The 20,468-nt window shown below is 27.0% G+C and overlaps 2 protein-coding genes across 4 annotated transcripts in view; both read right to left on the reverse strand.

Annotated features, from left to right (window-relative positions):
* The window catches only part of LOC107452415 (mechanosensitive cation channel TMEM63B), a 46,256-nt gene extending 42,032 nt beyond the window's left edge, over positions 1–4,224 (reverse strand). The window contains exons 1-2 of one of the 3 annotated variants that reach the window (XM_016068888.5): positions 4,087–4,224; positions 1,099–1,291 (exon numbers count right to left, since the gene is read on the reverse strand). In XM_016068888.5, the coding sequence (XP_015924374.3) occupies positions 1,099–1,275 (177 nt within the window). In that variant the 5' untranslated portion in view covers positions 1,276–1,291; positions 4,087–4,224. Of the gene's footprint in view, positions 1–1,098; positions 1,292–2,777; positions 2,894–4,037 lie in introns of those variants that run through there. The other 2 variants (XM_016068889.5, XM_043053447.3) reach the window with 2 other exon arrangements.
* Positions 4,225–17,979: 13,755 nt separating this feature from the next.
* LSm-4 (COMM domain containing 5 Like Sm protein 4) lies at positions 17,980–19,738 on the reverse strand. Its single transcript, XM_016068891.4, has one exon. The coding sequence runs from the start codon at positions 19,510–19,512 to the stop codon at positions 18,874–18,876; it is 639 nt and encodes a 212-aa protein (XP_015924377.2). The 5' UTR covers positions 19,513–19,738; the 3' UTR covers positions 17,980–18,873.
* Between the last annotated feature and the right edge of the window lie 730 nt (positions 19,739–20,468).

Here is a 20,468-nt window from a genome sequence, read left to right on the forward strand (position 1 = left end):
AAACTTTCATCAATTAAATAAATTTTAATTAAGGAATCTGACTTCTTTCTATTTCTGCCTATATTCGATTGAAAAAAATCAGATACTTTAATCAAAACTTGTATTTAATAAAGTATCAAATACAGAAACATCATTACTAGGGTTGCAAGTTTGTTGGAGGAAAATGGGAACAAAATTTTCAAGAAAATTTTAACATTTTGCAGAAACACAAGTAATAAAAAATTTACAATAAATGCACCAAAAACATAGACATACAGTCGTCATCACTTGATTGCATGTCAGATAATCTAATAAACTGCTTATATGGATAAAATTTAATGGAACCAGATAATTACTTATGAAACTAATTTTAAATTTCCTCCTTCAAATGATTATCTGCTGTTTCCAGTCATCGCTTATTATCAATATTAGCTAAGAAAAAATTTCAAAAACCAGCTTTCTCATTAGTGTACAGCGTAGACTAATCATTGCCAACTTCAGAGAATAACTTTGACTTGGTTGCTTGATGAGCGTAAAAAGGAAGGATTTGAGTTCATTGGGGAAAAAATAGAAGTCTTGGAAGCAATAAATTTTAAAAAAATCCCAAACAGAAATAGCTAATCAATTTGGAATTTCTCAAGTTTTGAGAATTAAAACAGAATTTTGAAAGCATTTGAAAAGAATACACAAGTCATGAAAGTCTTAGTAGAAAAAGAAAATTCGACTTTGATGAATTAAATGGCGATCAAAACAGTCTTCAATTACAAATTTTTTTCAGAAGATATAAAATGTAACAGTATCTACATTATATTGATCATCAGAATTGATTTATTTTTATAAAACTTTGAATGACATTTATATTTTATGATACTAACACAAACATCTTTAGTTATATTGTTTATTATTATGTTTATAATCACATGGTTAAATTATTTTCATAATTGTTTTGTCTTACATCAAAAAGAGAAAAAAAATCACACAGCATTTTATAAATCCACAAGAACATTAAATTTTATAAATTTAACAACAAATTATGTCAATAAGTAAATAATGACATTTAAATTTAAAGCAAGCTGGTTATGTTTATCGCAAGTTTATAAATTTTGATCATATACTCACCAACCAGGTAGCAACATTTATCATCAAATTATCAGGAATTCCTTCAAATTTCCCAGATAAAACTAGTATCGAATGATTAGACTTTAAAACACTACACTTATATGAATCATTATCAGTAGGGACATCATCATCAGCAACGACAGCATGGGGAAAACTTGAAGCATACTGATACACCATTATGAATCACGAGAGTCTGAAATATAAAAGAATCAACTTCATTTAAATGAAATGGAATTTTTAAGGCAACGTGTTTAATATATTTTGTTTGGAAATCTTAAAACAATCAAAAATAAAAAAAAATTAAAATTTTAAACAGAAAAATAGAGGAAAAAACTGTTGACATAGACTGATGACACATTGATTTTTGAGTTAGTCTTATTCAGTAACATAAAATGCAACGCAAAACCCTGAAGTTGATTTTAAGCAATGATTTTCTTTAAAAATTAAAGAGTATTAAAAATTAATGAACACATTTGAAACAATCAAAGAAAAAAAAAATTTAAATTTTAAACAGAAATATAGGGGCACGCAAAACACTGAAGAAGTTGATTTTAAGAAATGTTTTTCTTTTAAAATTATAGATATTAAATTAAAGAATATTAAAAATTAATGAAAGCATTAAAAATGAAAGCAATTAATGAAAGCATTAAAAATTAATGATTGAAGAGTAAAAAGCAAAAATTAATGAAAAATCAACAGTTCTACAGTTATTTATCATTAGGAGTATTGTGGTGCAGATAGTAGTTTACAGTAAAGTCTCTATTTAGGAGTGTTTTATTATTGAAAATATTTTTTTTTGTTGTAAAATTTATTTCTGTATATCTTACGTATTCAGGGGTCTGTTTAGAAGAAATTTTAATCTGTTAACACACCCTTCACGAAATATCTTTTCATAAAAACGGACCCTTCACAAAATATTTTAACTTAAAAACGGGCCCTTCACAAAATAATTTATCTTTTAATCGGACCCTTCACAAATTTGTTCATCTTCATTATTGTTTTGTTAATCAAATAAACTCTTCCAGGAATGGGGGAGGGAAGAAAGACAGATGTAAACGAATTAAATTTTGTTTTCCGTCGAAGCTTCTTCCTTTATTCGTCCGAAATGAATATTCTGCTTTTAGCAGTACCAAATGTTTATATGCTGCATCGCTAATTTAGTAGCTGCAATTGCTGTTTATTGTTTAAAATTTACTTTTTTATTTATAATTTTGCAGTGTTGAGCATAATCTTGTATGTCTTTACAATTTAAAAACTCCTTGAAAAAGTTTTCTTGCAATAATGGACCCTATTTGCATAAATTCACAAAAGCAGACCCTGGTTGAAAGAATGTGACTTAACATTTATTTTATATTCACAAATTACAAGTAATTTTTTCACAATTTTACAAAAACGGACTCTTCACGAAATGTCTGGGCAGACCCTTGGTATTTAAAAGTAGCCTGTTTCTTTATAATTGGATAAAACATATAAGTTTCATGTGTAATATGATCTCTTGGTTTGTTTAAAAATAAAATGCCATAGTAATCGGTCAAATATTCACAGCCTGAAATAACCTTTTCCGTCCCAGATAAGAGGGTCAATTTAAAATAATAATTTACTAATATTTTACAACATTTATATATTTATTTAACATTAAGCTATGTTACAAATTTAGAATAAATTGGAAAAAATCTTACTTTTAGAAAACCTAAAATGAAAAGAATTTTGAACAAAAGGCAGTACAAAACTTGAGTTTCTAACATTATCTCTTGGTTTATTTGACATAAATTGCTATAGTTAACTGCCAAAGGTTTACCACCACAATCTTCCTTCACCGTCCCAGAATAACAGGGTCTATTTAAAGTAATCATTTATCTAACATAACTAATATTAATTTATTTAACAAAGTTATGTTAGGAATTTAAAATAAATTGGAAAAAACCACTTTTAGAAAACTTAAAATGAAAAAATTTTTGAACAAAAGGCAGTTCAAAACATAAGTTTCTAGTAGACCTCTACACATTATTTTTAAAAAAAAAAAATTTATAAAATTTTGGAAAATTTAGCATTCCTTACTAAAAAAATGTGTTACTATAACACATTTTATGACATAACATAGGTAACTGGGCACCAGGTGGTAATAGAAAGCGTGTGTGAAAAACATATGTTGGCATTTATGCCCATATCTAAGATAAAATACTGCTTTCTTGATAATGAAAACAAATATTTTTGGTGGTGAAACATTTAGTATTAAAAGTTAAAATACCATTTTGTTTAAAATTATCATCCAAAATCATAAGATTTTTAAAATGTAAATGCATTAATACAGATGAAAAAGTTTTAACTAGCTAACCACAGATTTTTGGTTTAAAAAAAAAAAAAAAACACTTTTAAAGTGTTTGCAAAATTAAACGATTAACAGACAATTGATCTGCATATTGATTCATATAAAAAGAGACATTAATTTAATGAAGAATCACATAAAATTTATAGATATCAAGTAAGAAATGTGCATTTCTAACATGATGCAATAAAACACTTTATTCATATATTAAGCTAATATAAATTAAGCTTTGTAAAAATCTGTGCAGTTATATAATACTTTCTTGAAATAAAAAAGTTTAAGGAAAATGTTTAATTCAACCAGAATTGATTCCGTAATATCAGAACATATGGTAAATATCAGCTTAAAAATAAAATGCCACATTACTGACTGTTAATTATAAATTCATAATTGAAGAGTTAAATTAATATACTTCACCGTGACTAATGTTTGAATATATTGCAAAATATTATAATTATGGAATATTCATTACATTATGCACTTATTAGAATTTAATAGGAAAAAAATTCTTATTAGTTTAAAAAAGCTGATGAAAAAATAATATTAATAAAAATAAGCACATTTGTAAGATATAAACATAATAAAATAAAAACTGCAGAAAAGATTATCATACTTATAATCATAGCCTAATAATGAACACGTCTTAATGGTTAATTACAAACCTGTTAATTGTTTATAAATTAATTGAAGCTTGACAAATGATAATTCAATTCAGCATATTCAGATTTTAAGACAATATTTCTCTTCCCGGAACGAAAACAAATATGAAGCAGACATAATTATTTGTAAATTATTTTGTTGCCAGTAATAGAAATAGATTTTATTTATTTATTTTTTTGTCATTAAAACTGCATTATTAACATTTTGAACAAGGCATAAATCTATATTTTTATTTTAAAATCAATTTAATAAGAGGATATTATGCAAAATTCAATATGAATCTAAAAATAAAAAAAAATAGTAATAATAATTGGGCACTTGCACTCACAGAAGAAGACAACCGTGACCTAGTGTCATAGATGGAGATATAAGGAGCCTGTAAAAGGAAGTAATGGTCTTATCCTATCGGTGACAACAAAAAATCGGTTTTTAGGTTTACCTTATTTATGCGGTTTATCTAATTATTGACTTAAAAAAAAAAAATTTATTTCCATTTTTAATAGTAGATTACTAGTTATAATAGTTCTGATGTGGAACATAACAAGATAATAAAATATAAAAATGGACAATAAATTGTATTTTTACTTTTAAAGTTAATAAAACTTTTTACTTAATTTCGAAGTCTGTTTTAACGTAGCTTAAAACATATTATTAATTAATTTGATAATTTAATTTTACGATTCTAAACAACTGACAGAGCTTTAGTAGATTGTACTTTTATGTAGAGCTGCCATCTAATGATGAAATAAGAAAGTTCCTACAGAAAAAAAGAGTACCAAAATTTAACAAGAAGAAAATAGAAAAGGAGCATATAAAAATGCTCCTAAGAAAGTTTAATTCCGAGAGGGATGAATTTTCGTGCCCTTTAAAATTAGGAATTTGTTAAAATTTTAAACATTGCTTTCAACTTAAATTTACTTTTGATTTCCAGGAATTCAAAAAAATATCAATTTCAAAAAGTTTGGAAACAATTGCTAATAATTTGAACGAGCATATCTATATTATGATGATTTAATATATATATATATATATATATATATATATATATATATATATATATATATATATATATATATATATATATATATATATATATATATATATATATATATATATATATATATATATATATTCGTTGCCGAGTTGAAGAATAAAAACAGGCCTTAAGGCAGGGAAAGAGGGCACAAAATTTATTTAATAATTATTAGAGTAAGAACAGTTATCAAAGAGTGATACAAAATCGATGTGCTCCTCAATAAAAGTTAAGAAAAATCTTGCAAATTCAATTATTTTTACTGATTAATTTTTTTTTTTTTCCTCATTTGAAAACCCAAGTAAAATCTTATAATTTCCCTTTTTCTTCTAAACTAATTTCCTTAGGCATTATATATATATATATATATATATATATATATATATATATATATCTTTCAACTAACAATTTAATTATTTAATTCGTTATTAAATTCTTTTAAAGGTAAGAGAGCTTCAAGGAATTTTTTATACAAAATGAACTATTAATTTTAAACAATAAAGGTAATACATTGCATTTACAATCGGATAAAGTTTATTTTATAGTGTTTGTTTTGTTTTTAAATAAAATTATTATGCTGTGAAATCGTAATATCTATCATGGATTTTTTTTTTCGCTAATACTGTGATGTGTAATTTCTTCTACAACTTTTGTAGGCATTTCGACATTTTAAAAAATTTGATTTGTCAGATATTATATTTACATCGATAAAATTTTATAAAATATAAGGTTAGAAAATCTTTATAGTAGATAGTGCTTAGATAAAGTGTCTTGAAAACAATTGAATATTTTAAAAAAAAAATTTTTTTTTTCTTTAATCTTTCGGTATGATATCGGAAGCGATTTATCTAATATTAGAAGTTGTGCAAGATAATGTTAGATTTTACTGATTTCCTGATGTCATCTAATATTAGGTGCTACTTGGTTAAGTTACAGTTTGTCTAAAGTAAGTACTCCCCTAGCCTTTTGTCTGGACCCGTTTCGGTGACTATAGTAACGAGGTATAACTATTTCAAATAGGGGTGTGGGATCATTGTATAGGACAGGTTTCGGCGAGAGAAAGGGAATCTTTTTCTTCAGCCTACTGTGTTAGCCCTAGAGAGTGAAGTGAAGCTACCCTCCTTGAAATGCTTGATTCTTGTTTCCATAGCAGTAGACTGCCTCAGAGTATGTGGCGGGCTGAATTAAGTAAAAAATTTTATTAACTTTAAAAGTAAAAATACAATTTGTTATCCATTTTCATATTTTATTATATTGTTATATTCTGATGCAGAACTATTACAAATAAACACTTACTATGAAAAAATGGTAATAAAAATATTTTCTTGATGCTGATAATAAGATAGAAAACAAAAAAAAGGTAAACCTAAAAACCAGTTTTTCAGTTGCCATCGGAAAAATAAAATCTGCACTTCCTTACATCTACGACACTTGCTGCTAAGCAACGCATCATTGTAGTGCTAAAAATTAGCAGTTCGTAAGAAACTGTTAGCAGTTGCTAACTGTTGATTAATATTAGCACTGCTAATTTAGCTGCCAAGCATTTAGCAGCCCATCTCTGGTCAAATGTAAACATGACGAAGAACCCTATGAAATTTTCTTGTTCGGGACAATGACCCAGTTCGATCTTAATTATTCTTTTATTGAATGATTAATCACTATTTTGTGTTTAGTTTTCTGATTACGAGAACATAGTGTTTAATTTGTTTCCTTTACTCTAGTTGAGCTAAAAAAAAAACTTTATTTTGCGAAAACCAAAAAATAAATCGCTTTATTTAAGACTAACGTTTACCATTTTGTTCTTTTGATTTCTCTCCTAACTCTTCAAGATGAGTGAAATAGATAAACGTCCGGAGTGTAAAATTTGTTTCAAACGATTCAGTAGAACGGCTAATTTAACTAAACATCTCAGAATACATAATGATGACAAACCATTCCAATGTGAAGTGTGCCATAAGAGATTTACTAATGCTTCAAATTTAATCAGGCATTGCATGACTCACACAGGTGAGCGAAATTACCAGTGTTCCATGTGTTCAATGAAATTTACCGACCCTTCTAATTTACGGAGACATGTGTTAATGCACACCAGTCGAAAAGCCTACCAATGTGAGGTGTGTTTTAAAAACTTTTCTAGTATATCTAACTTGCAAACACACAGCCGCATACATACGGGGGATAAACCGTATGAATGCGGTGTGTGTACCAGAAGTTTTACTCAATCTTATGACTTGAAACTACATCAATATGTCCATACTGGTGAAAGGCCTTTTATATGTGACTATTGTCCGAAAACCTATTCACATCCGTCAAATTTACGAAAACACCTCTCCAGCCATTATCGAGAGATGACTTTTGGAAAAGCACGTAGAGGTAGGGCAGCTAAAAATATCCAACCAACAGAAAGTGAAGAAATCCTACCCGTGAATGATATTCATACTATATATGATCCTAATGACATTTCTAATAGCGAAGAAACTTTAACTGAAGGTAATAATGAAGCGACATTTAATATTTCTGGAGATATTGAACATAGTAAAGGTGATGAAACAACACAAAGTGATGTTAATCCTGCAGAAGACACTGATAAAAATTATAAATGTGATGTTTGCCACAAAGGTTTTTCAACATTATCTAACTTACAATTTCATGCTCAAAAGCATAGGGGTAATAAACCATATGAATGTAGCATCTGTAACAGAGGATTTTCTCAGTTTTACGATTTGAAACTGCATCGATATGTGCACACGGGTGAGCGTCCGTTCAAATGCGATTTATGTACTAAATGTTACTCTCATCCTTCTAATCTAAGAAAACACCATAAGACGCACAGTTTGGATGTCAGTACAGATGGAAAGAAAAAGAAAAATACTAACAATAAGAAGCGTAATATAAAAGCCAAAAATGTCAATGTTGATCGAAGGAAAGGGAAAAAAAGAAAGGTATCAAAAACTAACAACGAGAGTCAAGATATTAATACCAAAAGTGCTGAACTGAAAGATACTGATAAAAATGATACGGCGGACATAAAAGCAGACAACAAAATAAACAATTCCGAAAGTGATGAAACTGGAAGTGTTTTAACTGAAACTAATGATGATGAAAATAGTAAAATAAATAATAGTAACGAGGATATTATATATAATGTAGTTTATAATATTATAGAGATTTTAACACATAAAGAGACTCATGGTAATTGATAGGTTACTTGCTAGTTGATGCTTTTATAATAGTTAAGGTAAAAACTACACTTTATTAATGGAAATAATAACTTTTTTTGTATAAAACCATACTTGAGCTTTTAAATGGATTTGTGAAATTCCCCAAATATTTAAATGCCTTGACTTTAATTATCTTACTCAACTTTTTTTCTATTTCATAATGCTAAAGTATTAGTTAAAATCTCTGTTCACATGTAAAGCAGACTTTAAATGCCATTTTGCTGATATAATATCAATCGCCAGTGCAAGTAAATTCAACAATTTAATTTATTTATACTGTTTATTTTCCAAGAAAATAAAGCATTCACCTAATAAAGTTTAAAAGAATAAAAAACTGTTAATTTTACTTGCATTTTGCGATTTTGCTTCGACTGCACCAGCAAAATAGAAAAGTACAGAAACCCCCTAAGGTTGGAAATTGAATTAAAAATAGGTTTTTGATGTGTGATAATTTTAAATATGGATAGAACTGTCATATTAAAAGCAAGTCATAAAATCCTACTTACTGTCAAAAATTTCAGATATAACATTTTTGTAATATAAGCTTAAAATTACAAACATAATTACAATTATCGAAGTATATACGTTGATAATCATCAACTCTTATGTACTATTTTTTTTTTTTAACATTTAAACAGCATTCTAAAATATCTGTATTTTTTTCTCCTTACAGCTTAAAGAATTATTATTTCAGAAAATGTAAATTTTTTTTGTTTTTTTAAATAAATATATTTATTATGCAGGGGTCTGTCCTGGCCAAATTTACTACCGTTTAGCGGTACGTTCACAAATTCAACTTTAGGAAAAATGATAGCTTCACAAAATACTTTTTCTCAAAATTTTATTTTTGTATCCCATAAGAAACTGTAAATCCACATTTTTGTGTTGATTTCTTAATATAATTTTTAATTTTCACAAATTATGTCTAAATTTTCGCAAATTAGGTATCTCTCAGAAAAACCTAGACAGACCCCTGTTATGTATACTTATGCTTGTTTTTTTTTTTTTTAAATTTGCTTTGTTATTGGAAGATAATTTTTTTAAATTATGTATTACTTCATTCATTAGGTTCTTTAAAGTATTTAAAGGTTTTGTAATAATCTTCAAACACTTTTAAGAATTTGCTATATAATATCAATTAAGAATTTAAGAATTTGCTATATTTGAATTGAATTGTATTACATATTAGGAATTTCATGATAATTTTCAATTTCAAAATTCATATTAATTTCAAAGTATTTTATTATTTAACATCTAACAGTAATCATTACTTAGTAAAATATTCATTGAGTGACCTAATTTTGTAATGACCTCATTTGAAATTAAAGCAACAAAAATTGTTTAAGTGGTATTCATATTTTTAACAGTTGTTAATTTCTATTATTAAATTTAATTATTTTATTTTTATTATTACGATTCAAATTATATGTTGTAAAACAGCAATTACCTTTTTTCCTTTTATGATTTTTTCAGCCTTCACCTTAGGTTTTTGACAGTTTAAACCAGTTTCAATACTTATGTCCAAAATCTAACATGATCTATCCAGATCATCGGTTCCAAATTTTTAACGGCTAGGGAAGCCACCCTAAATGATTGAGCATCTTTTGGCAGCACCTCTAATTCTAAGTTAGTAAACACAAATTAATAGCTGTGAACATACTGACAAAGAAAAAACAATTATTTTGATTACATTAAATGTGAAGAATGAAATTTATTCAGTCATCATTTGATTATTTTATATAAAAGTTCGATTAAAAATAAAAGTGCAATTTTCTATTAATGCCTATTCTTTTTATAATTTATTTAGTACTATATTGTTATTGGAAGAAATATTTTAAAAAAAATTTAACTACTTTTTTAAAGCAAGATATAAAATAAACAATGGTTTAATGTTTAGATATACATATATGTAATAGGTTTAAAAACTTTAACTCTCAAACCCTTTCGAGTCCTACAGAACACCATTTGGAAGCTGCTGATCCAGATCAACCTATTAAGTGACAGACTTAATCTGTAAATTAGCTTTAGGGTCAGTCTGAAATTTATATTTCTAATATAAATGTGTGATTTTGCTATACTTGTTTTACATAATTTTTCTTTTAATGACTACCTTTTGACTCTTTGGCATTATGTAAGCACTTAAAGAGGAGTGGAGGTTTGTGATCTGTTTATTTTTGCTGACAAAGGGAAGAAGAGATGTGAGAGATAAAAGTCTTATTATTTTCAAAAATATTTCTAAATGCAATAAAAAAATGCTGCCAAAAATTCAATTGAAGAAATTAATTAATTTTGCAGAAAAAAAAAAGTTTTTTTTGAAAGAGTTACAGAGGTTATACTAAAGATTATAAATTGAATAAAAATATGTTTGGTTTTTGCAAAGTTGCATCTTTTATTTGAACTTTATTCTAAAATTAGATTACTACATTCAAAGTTAAAATCGAGAGGGTATAGCAATTGTAAGCTTGACTATGCTTCTGCGAGTTGCTTATTTTTGCTGAGGGAGAAATGGAGTGTTCAACATTGCCAAAAATGTATTTATGTAGCATTTAAATGACTCTTTTGTTCAATATATGTTAAAATACACTATTTCGAAGCTTAAACTAAACCAAAAGTTATTTACTATATAAATTTCATAATGTATGTTTTTTGGTGTTGTATTTATAATTAATCAAAATTTTTGTGTGTGATTCCTAATTGCTTTAATAATTTGATCTGAAAAAAAGGGAATCAATATTTTTTCTTTCTGCTATGAGTCAACTATAAAACGTATTAGTGCAAAAAAAAAAAAAAAAAAACATTTTTGTTTTAAAGCATTAGCATTAACCTAACCTAATTATTAACCTAAGGAAATAACTCTGCGCTATGAAAGTTAATGCAATTCCGGTGATGAAAAAAAAATCTCGGTAAAATTTGTATGTATAATAAATATAACTGCAAATAAACTGTCCAAATTTATTTACTTTAGATCAAAGTTATTATATTTCTTATCGAAAACATAATTATTATGCTTGTGGACGATGGATGGAATTTTGTATAAATTGAATTGGTTCTGTGTACAAATTATATAATAAATGTATTTTTATAATTGTTTTCAAAGACTTGTAATTCTGTTATATAATATGATTAATAAAAAAATAAATTTCATCTTTATTATATATTTCTCTAATGTTGTTATTATTAAAGTCAAACCTTATTTCAGACTATAAGCAACAGCTGTTATGTGACCAATCAATAGCATACATTCCAATTTTAATTTCTGATGTTTGTATTTTTCGGAGTGCTAGGTTGAGGTAGGAATGTAAAATATTTAGATTTTGATTGAGGAGGAATCAATTAACATGAGGGAAGTGATACTAATATTTAAATAAGGAAATAGTTTTTAAATTTTATTTATTGAAGGTGGTAGAAATTTATGTGATAATTTTTCTGACCAGTTGCTTTTAATTTACATTTTTTCTTTTATAAATTTTAATTGACATAATTTGATATACACTGATCTTGTATTATGCTATAACCAAATTTTTAAAATTGAAATAAAATTTTTTTAACACGAAGTAAAGAATTAATGAAATAGAGTAAATTTTCCTACCAGGCCTCCCAAATCGTTCCCCTTTTCCCATTTGTTCCTATTTTTAGTCTCTTGGGACTGCTTTATAATTTTATTCTTAAATTTTTTTCATTGAAGTAATTAAACTAGATTATCTCATTTCTCAATATATATATACATATAAATGTGTATGTGTATATAGCGCACCACAGCAAGAAAAGTGACACAAGTCAAAAAACAGAAATTTGAGGTTATGTCAATAGAAAATATGTATGAAGTGCCCCATCAATCTCAAAAAGCGTCTCATCTCTAGATTGTACTATTGCCGAATAAGTTTTATAGTATTATGTAAGTTGACTTTTCTGAAATGCTGTTTTTGACTTGTGTCACTGTTTTTTGACGGGGTGTGATATATATTAGGAAGTGGTGATTGTGACACGAAGTGAAAAACCCTGAAAATTTTATGTGCCAAAAATCGATATTAAGATAACAATTCATATACCATACATGTTTCATATAATTTTTTGAACTAACATTTATAATTAAATTACCCTACTAACGAAGAATATCACTTTATAATAATTTAATTCAAGAAATTACTTCTTTCAAAAATCGCGATTTCGGATTTTAAAATCTTGTGAATATGAATAGAGATATTGGACTTCAAAAACACGAAATTCGATATTGAATTTTTAAATCGCGTCAATGTGATTTACGATGTATAATTTTTGAATCACGTGAATAATATTCGGAGTGCACAGTTTGTAATTCACATGTAAATACGAAAATCGATATTATAATCGCATGAATACGAATTGCAATATTGTATTTTAAACTCTTGTGAATAGAAATCAATATTGGATTTTTAAATCGATGTTTTTGAACTTAATATGTGTAAAAAATATTTCTAATAATGTATAGTAATAATTACGGTTTTAGATTATTTTTATTAAATCTATTCAAATTCCAAAAAAAGAAAGTAGAAAAATACTTTGCCAAATATTTGGTCAACCAAATATTCAGAAAAAGTGCCGAATACTGAATATTCGTTACATTCCTAATATATATATTATATACTTAAAGTGAAAATTCCAAAATTTCATTTTTCTGTCATTTTGAAATGCATGAGTCCTTTGCAAAGAAAGGGTGCTACTCTTCAATATTTTTGGTAACATAATTTAAAATAAAAATTTTGTTTATCACTTGTTCATTTTGTAGACATAAAGCTGTTGCACTATTCAATTTTCTAATTCTAGTAGAACATATTAATGATTTAACCTTTTAAATCATTTTATTAATATTTAGTAGTGAAACTACTCAGTAATCTAAATTTTTTAATGAACATTCCAGAAAAACAAAGATTTTGTTACCTTGAAATGTTCATGTACCATTTATTTACTTTTATTCAAAATGATTAAAGCCTATTATTTTGGTTATTCAAATTTTGAGGATACTCTGTTAGTTTTATACAAATGTTTCAAAAATATGATTTTACATTCCTTATTCATTGCTTAGAATTCATGAGTGATTTGATAAAAAATAATTTTTTAATTGCAAAAATATTTCTATTTTTCTTAATTAACAACATAATGCTTTTACAAATATTATTTATATATTGTGTCTATAAATATAATCCTGGATATGTATTTGTCCTAATTTTCCTGATAACATTTTCTGATTTTTAGCAATTTGTTTTGACATTCCTAACTTTTTTGTTTGTTCAGAACTTAAATTTCAATGAGCTGACAATTTTAATAGAATTATCTTATTTTTTGAAGAAAAAAAAATTACTTTCACCAGATAAGAAAAAAAGGAAAAACTAGACTTCTCAACTTAAAAGCTAGTAGTTCAAAAAGAGAAATCTAAAACGTTTTCCAAATGCAGAAGATATAGTGACCATGTCTTTATATTCTTTTTTTTCTCAACAGATTGAATTATAGCTGAATCAGTATTGGAAATTTTTTTTTTAAATGAATCCCACCCTTTTTTCAGAATAGTTTTCTAATTTTGTTATACAATTATTTTTATCATAAATCAACAAAAGTCACATGACCCTTAGTTAATTTATCAATTACTGAGGAAGAATAATTTTTTTAATCAAATAAAACCTTCCTTCTACATTACAATTTCTTTCTTTCTTTTTCTTTAAGTATCTAATCATGCATCAGTTAAACTTCTAAATATGCCCAATATAAAACTTAAATACTGCTTTGTGAGTATTCTGTTGCAGTTCTAGAAAATATTGTAAGATAATTATCTGCTATAAATTAACTGTTATTTTTTACTTGATCAGTGAAAACTGCAGTTGTTTAATTAAACAGCTATGCAAGAATTATTTGCATTTATAATCAATATTTGTTCTTTGAACAAGAATGAAGAAATTATTCTATAGTTATGTAAAGTAAATCAGTTATTTAAAAAAAAAAAAAGAATTATATTTAAACAAAATAATTTTTATTCGGTAAAAAGATTAAACTATAACACTCTGAAATAAAAATTTCTATTTTAGTTAATAGATACTTTCTAAAATGACAATTATACCTAAATAAATTGAACAAATATAGTCCTAAATTTAAAAAAAAACAAACTATTCAAAGTGTTTATTGGTTTAAAAAAAACATATTCTAAGTTTGTTTTACATCTCAGACAGCAACAAAAGAAACCGATAATTAACACCAGAATACTTAAACCATATGTACAGTCTGCAAATATAAGAAACGAATCACCCAAATAACTTTTAAACATTTTGTTTTCATTCTGTGAGGTGTTATGACAATATCTCAAGAAAATCTTTTAAATTATATATAATAGTTAACTGTATCCATGATGGAATATGATTATTAGAAAAACGCACTTTTTCTGCAGACACATGAAATTTTTTATTGCATTTGATTTAGCGTGCAAAAATAACATAATATGCTTGACTATTAGGGAGGCCTACAAAGACAAATGAACAGTTGTCATGAAAAAATGGAATATGCCGATATTTGGTATTGGTAGAAACAGATTTACGTATCGTATATTATAACTTGGAATTCTTGCTGCCTTTATGTAATTCATTGTGTTAACTTTTCAATATGCGGATAAATAATTCAAAAGCAAAGGCAATATTTGCAGATTATTTATTACGTAAAACTATCAATCTTCGCTGTGCAGTAAATCTGACCTCTCCAATTAATAATATAAATAAAAACTGGTAGTAAGATTTTTTTCCTCAAAGAAAAACTAGGAAAAGAAATATTTTACTACTTTCTAATCTGGCTTATTAATTCAAGTAGGCAGAGTGACTTTTCCTGACAATAAACATTACATTATTCCCAAAATAATTCTGTTGGCAATTTTTGTTTTGAAAGTAAAATGTTTTTAAAAGACAGAAGTTGAACTTAACATGATGCTCCTGCATCCGTTTAATTATAAAAACAAAAAAGATAAAAACTGGTATCATAGCTTCTTATCACTTAAAATGAAGAGTGCAAAATGATATATTGTGTGATAGATAAATAACACGAAGCTTTGAATTCATATCTATAAAAATGTAGTAATTAAATTTTAAAGATTAAGAAAGTTCGAGCTACATAATAAAGAATAACTTTATATATTCATTAATAAATTATCATTTCTCACTTTCTATATCCTTGAAAAGAAGAAAAAAAAGCAAGTCTTTAGAAGGCATTTATCGTGGATAGAAAATTTTATTTCCAGATTTCTTCTGATTAGTTGTTGCCAAGTCATCTTTTCATCAGACGGTATTTTAATTAAAAAGGAAATTAGTGGCATTAGCATGATTTCATTATTCTAATTTATTTTGGTTAAGCATATAATTTGTGTTCACCAAAAAAATTAAATAACTTTTATTCATGTAAGGAATTATGTGCACATTTTACTTTGTTAAATTAAAATGGAAGCCAATGTTCACATAGTGCATCTTCAGTGTTGAAATTTATGCAAAATACAATCAGAATTTATTTTATTATTATTTTAACCCTTCAATGTGCTATTTAATTTTAGCAAAGGCAAATTAAAATATTTTTGTATTTGATTTAGGAAAAAAAACTTTGTTAGCTTCTTAAATAAAATGTAAATTATTATGCCATTTTTTTTTTTAATGGTAAGTATGTTTACCGTGGTTTAATTAAAAAGGAAATTAGTGGCATTAGCATGATTTCATTATTCTAATTTATTTTGGTTAAGCATATAATTTGTGTTCACCAAAAAAATTAAATAACTTTTATTCATGTAAGGAATTATGTGCACATTTTACTTTGTTAAATTAAAATGGAAGCCAATGTTCACATAGTGCATCTTCAGTGTTGAAATTTATGCAAAATACAATCAGAATTTATTTTATTATTATTTTAACCCTTCAATGTGCTATTTAATTTTAGCAAAGGCAAATTAAAATATTTTTGTATTTGATTTAGGAAAAAAAACTTTGTTAGCTTCTTAAATAAAATGTAAATTATTATGCCATTTTTTTTTTAATGGTAAGTATGTTTACCGTGGTTTAATTAAAAAGGAAATTAGTGGCATTAGCATGATTTCATTATTCTAATTTATTTTGGTTAAGCATATAATTTGTGTTCACCAAAAAAATTAAATAACTTTTATTCATGTAAGGAATTATGTGCACATTTTACTTTGTTAAATTAAAATGGAAGCCAATGTTCACATAGTGCATCTTCAGTGTTGAAATTTATGCAAAATACAATCAGAATTTATTTTATTATTATTTTAACCCTTCAATGTGCTATTTAATTTTAGCAAAGGCAAATTAAAATATTTTTGTATTTGATTTAGGAAAAAAAACTTTGTTAGCTTCTTAAATAAAATGTAAATTATTATGCCATTTTTTTTTTTAATGGTAAGTATGTTTAGCGTGGCCTATTACGAGTTATAAAAAGTTAAGGAATTTGAATTTTTTTTAATTTATAAAATAAATTTTTTTACGTTGTTGTAGTTCATTTACGTCGCAGTAGAGCTGCACAATGGGCAATTGGCGACGGTCTGGGAAACATCCCTGAGGATGATCCGAAGACATGCCATCACAATTTAGAACCTCTGCAGAGGGGATGGCACCCCCGCTTCGGTAGCCCAACGACCTGTGCGCGAAGTCGAGCACTTTACGGTAGCACAGTTTAACGAGGACCAATACCACACACCTTCGGTCCCTACGCAGACTGATCCAAGTGGGTCACCCACCCACACACTGACCGCAGCCAGTGATGCTTGACTTCGGTGATCTGCTGGGAACCGTGTCTTAATGATCAGTCCACTATGGGACAAATTTTGTTACAATTACGTATAAAATTTTATTATGACTACCTATAAAATAAAATTTATTAAGAATAGGGTATCGAATTTTATTCAAATTTTCTTCATCAGAGCTAAGTTAATAATAAATGGAAATTCAAATTAAAAGGGGTAAAATAGTTTATCATGGACTTTTAAAATTGGTAGTAAGTATACTTACTACAGCCTTAGTAATAGGTTCATTAGTTATGAAATTTGGTTTAAAAAAAAATTCGTTAGTGCTAACTTCTTTCACTTTTCACAAAAGATTCTCTCCAAAGAGTTTATTTATGTAACTTTTATGAGTGTCTTTCCTATATATATATTTTTTAAATTATCAATTTCTATTTACAGAACATCCCATTAATCTCTCAAAATGTGCCAGTTTTGAATTCAAGTTAATAATATCAAATCTGATTCGCCGATGTTTATTCAATTGATTATAAGATTTTTTAAAAAAAAAAAATATCCTATTTATTTTTTCTTTAAACTTTTAATTCAATTAAATATAGAATATAACAATCTTTTACTTACAAAGTTTCGTAAGTACCACTGAGACATATATTTTATTTAACTTTTTCTTAGTAAGGAAAAAATATATATATATGTTTATCACAATTTAAGAATATAAAAGTCATTTTTTCTTGGAGCAAAAAAATCTTTGCAAATTTTAGTGATTAATTGATTGGTATATTCATTACCATAAATGGAAAACAAAAAGAAAACAACAAATAGCAAGCTTTTTTTTTATAAATTGATATTGATGCATAAAAAAAATTAATCAAAAAACTTCAGTCATAGAAGGTTGACCTCAAAATTAATATATATTTATTAAAATCTTAGATTGGTTTAAACAAAAAGTATATAAACAATTTCAACAAAAATAAAAAAGTATGTTTAGAGTTTTAGCCATAACAAAACGAGAAACATTGGATTAGAAGATCTATTATTTGAAACAGAAAAAAATTGAGATATTTCTTTATATCCATTGATTAATTTTATATCCACTTTTAAAAATTAGGTTCAAAATCAGGGTATAACTAACATATTTTGTAGCAAAATATCGAGTTAATAACATCTAATTTTTAATAATAAAATTACAATGGAATATTAATAATTTGAAAATGCCCTTTCGGCATTAAAAGAATAAGCAATAGGTTAGAGTATATATAGTTTAAAAAGAAATGTCACCATTAATTTTTGTTATTTTATTTATGGATTAATTTTAAACCAATTACAAAAAAATTTGATTCAATAACTTTTTAGGGAGCTTACTAATTTTGCAACAAAGTGCTGAGTTAATAACATTTATAAGGTTCCTGTTTCGGTATCTATGACAAAATAATCGGCAAGTCTCGGTGACTTTCCGATAACATAATGTGAGGAACAAAAAAGAATATCCTAGAAGAGAACCAACTTAAAGGATATACTTATCGCCTCCCCTTGGCGAACCTCAACCTATTTATTTTTAAAGTTTGAAATTCCTTAGTGTCTTGTCGACAACGGATATCAATATGGAAATATCTCATAACATTATTCAAAAATATGATAAAAACAATATTACAATGTAATAGATGTATAAAGGATTACAATGTGATTAACATGTAAAATCAATCAATTGAAATTAACCTAGGCAAGAAAATTATAAAAGTAGTTTTGCATATGGCAATACATTCATAAAAGTATTTCAATCAGTAAGTCAAGACTTCAACACATTTCTCATTTCTAAACATTCTATCTCCTTCAGTAAGGCAGCAACAGCAAATCTTAATCTATGAAATTGAGATGGAGTTACTTCAAATATTTCTTTCTGTCCATTGATTAGCTTCAACTCCATTATTAGAGTTGGTTCAAGAACTCTGCTTAAGGAACTTGTTGATATGGCAACATCAACTCTCCATCTTAAAATTTCAAGCTTAGAGAAACGCGGAATTATGCATTTAGAATCATCGACGTTAGCCGAACACCTGGAACCATAAATAACATTCGAAAGATCCTCAATATAATCGTCAGTAATTTTTAATTCTCGAAGGTCTTCTTTAAAAATATCAGGTTTTAAAGTTCCTCCGGGAAAGCTCAATGCACATTTCAATAGATAAAGCAGAGCTCCATAAATGACATCGATTTCACAATTATCATCGCTTGCATCTTTAATAGCAAGATACCTCTGCGGATTAACTTGTTTTCCTTCAAAATCTTGCACAGCTAATTTTAGAAGCTGGCGGAAGATGTTTCTGTTAATATTCTGTAATAAACGATTTAAGGATTTTGTATGATTAGGAATCCTGGGGCCAAGAAACAGACTTCTCTCAGACCCTGAACTGATAGTGGATGACATTATAGATGAGTAAAATAGTAATAAATTGGTAGCTCAAATATTATTAACACAAGGAAAGACACAGATTTTTCTTTTAAGAAATTGTGAAAACGTGGTTAACATATCAAAACAGACACTAAACTGTATGTACTTGAAGAAAAAAAAAATTTTTTTAATCAGAAATTAACATTTCAGTCAGACAATAAACATGGGGGGAGGTAGCTGGTATTGAAGCTTCCAGCTGCTTATTTCTTCTACAATAATAATCTTTCCGCCTTGTAACAACTGTATTAATTGGACTTTTCTTCAACCAATCAAATTTCACACCTTGACTGCGCTCTCTTTCAACGATTGATTAATACAGCCAGTCTGGTAAAGAGAAATGAAGAAATACGACAAACTTTGACTTCATAACTTCTGCATGACCGCCAATTAGTTTCTCTGTTGCTGTGGAGAGTTACCTTCACCACCCTTGTTTTTACGAACATGATAACAGATCCAACATGATAACAGATCCGTTCTGATAACAGATCCAACAATGTATTTCTCTTTTAGAGTTCATCTTGCTTTCTCTCAAACTGCAGATAATTCGTAGGGTACGTTCGGTCATTTTTTTAAGGTCAAAGTTAGAATTTGTGAGTGATACTGCTCTGAGAGAGGCGGTCTTACGGTGAGGAAATCCTAGGATTGACTGCAATCTGAAAATAGAGTGGAGTATTTCATATCTTATTATACTTCATACTTTTAGATAATGAAAATATTTAGTAAAAAAAGTCCCGCAGTGGACTGATCGTTAAGACATGGTTCCCAACAGATCACCGAAGTCAAGCATCACTGGCTGCTGTCAGTGTGCGGGTGGGGTGGGAGACCACTTGGATCAGTCTGCGTAGGGATCGAGGGTGTGCGGTATTGGTCCTCGTTAAACTGTTCTACCGTAAACTGTTCGACTTCGTGCAGGTCGTCGGGCTACCGAAGCG

This window comes from Parasteatoda tepidariorum, chromosome 5 (assembly GCF_982258835.1).
Source record: "Parasteatoda tepidariorum strain Cologne lab strain chromosome 5, Ptep-v5.0, whole genome shotgun sequence".
Lineage (NCBI taxonomy): Eukaryota > Metazoa > Arthropoda > Arachnida > Araneae > Theridiidae > Parasteatoda > Parasteatoda tepidariorum.

What these genes read in the sequence shown, in the direction of transcription:
- LSm-4 (XM_016068891.4), bottom strand. Translation starts at nt 19,512, where the DNA reads ATGTCATCCACTATCAGTTCAGGGTCTGAGAGAAGTCTGTTTCTTGGC.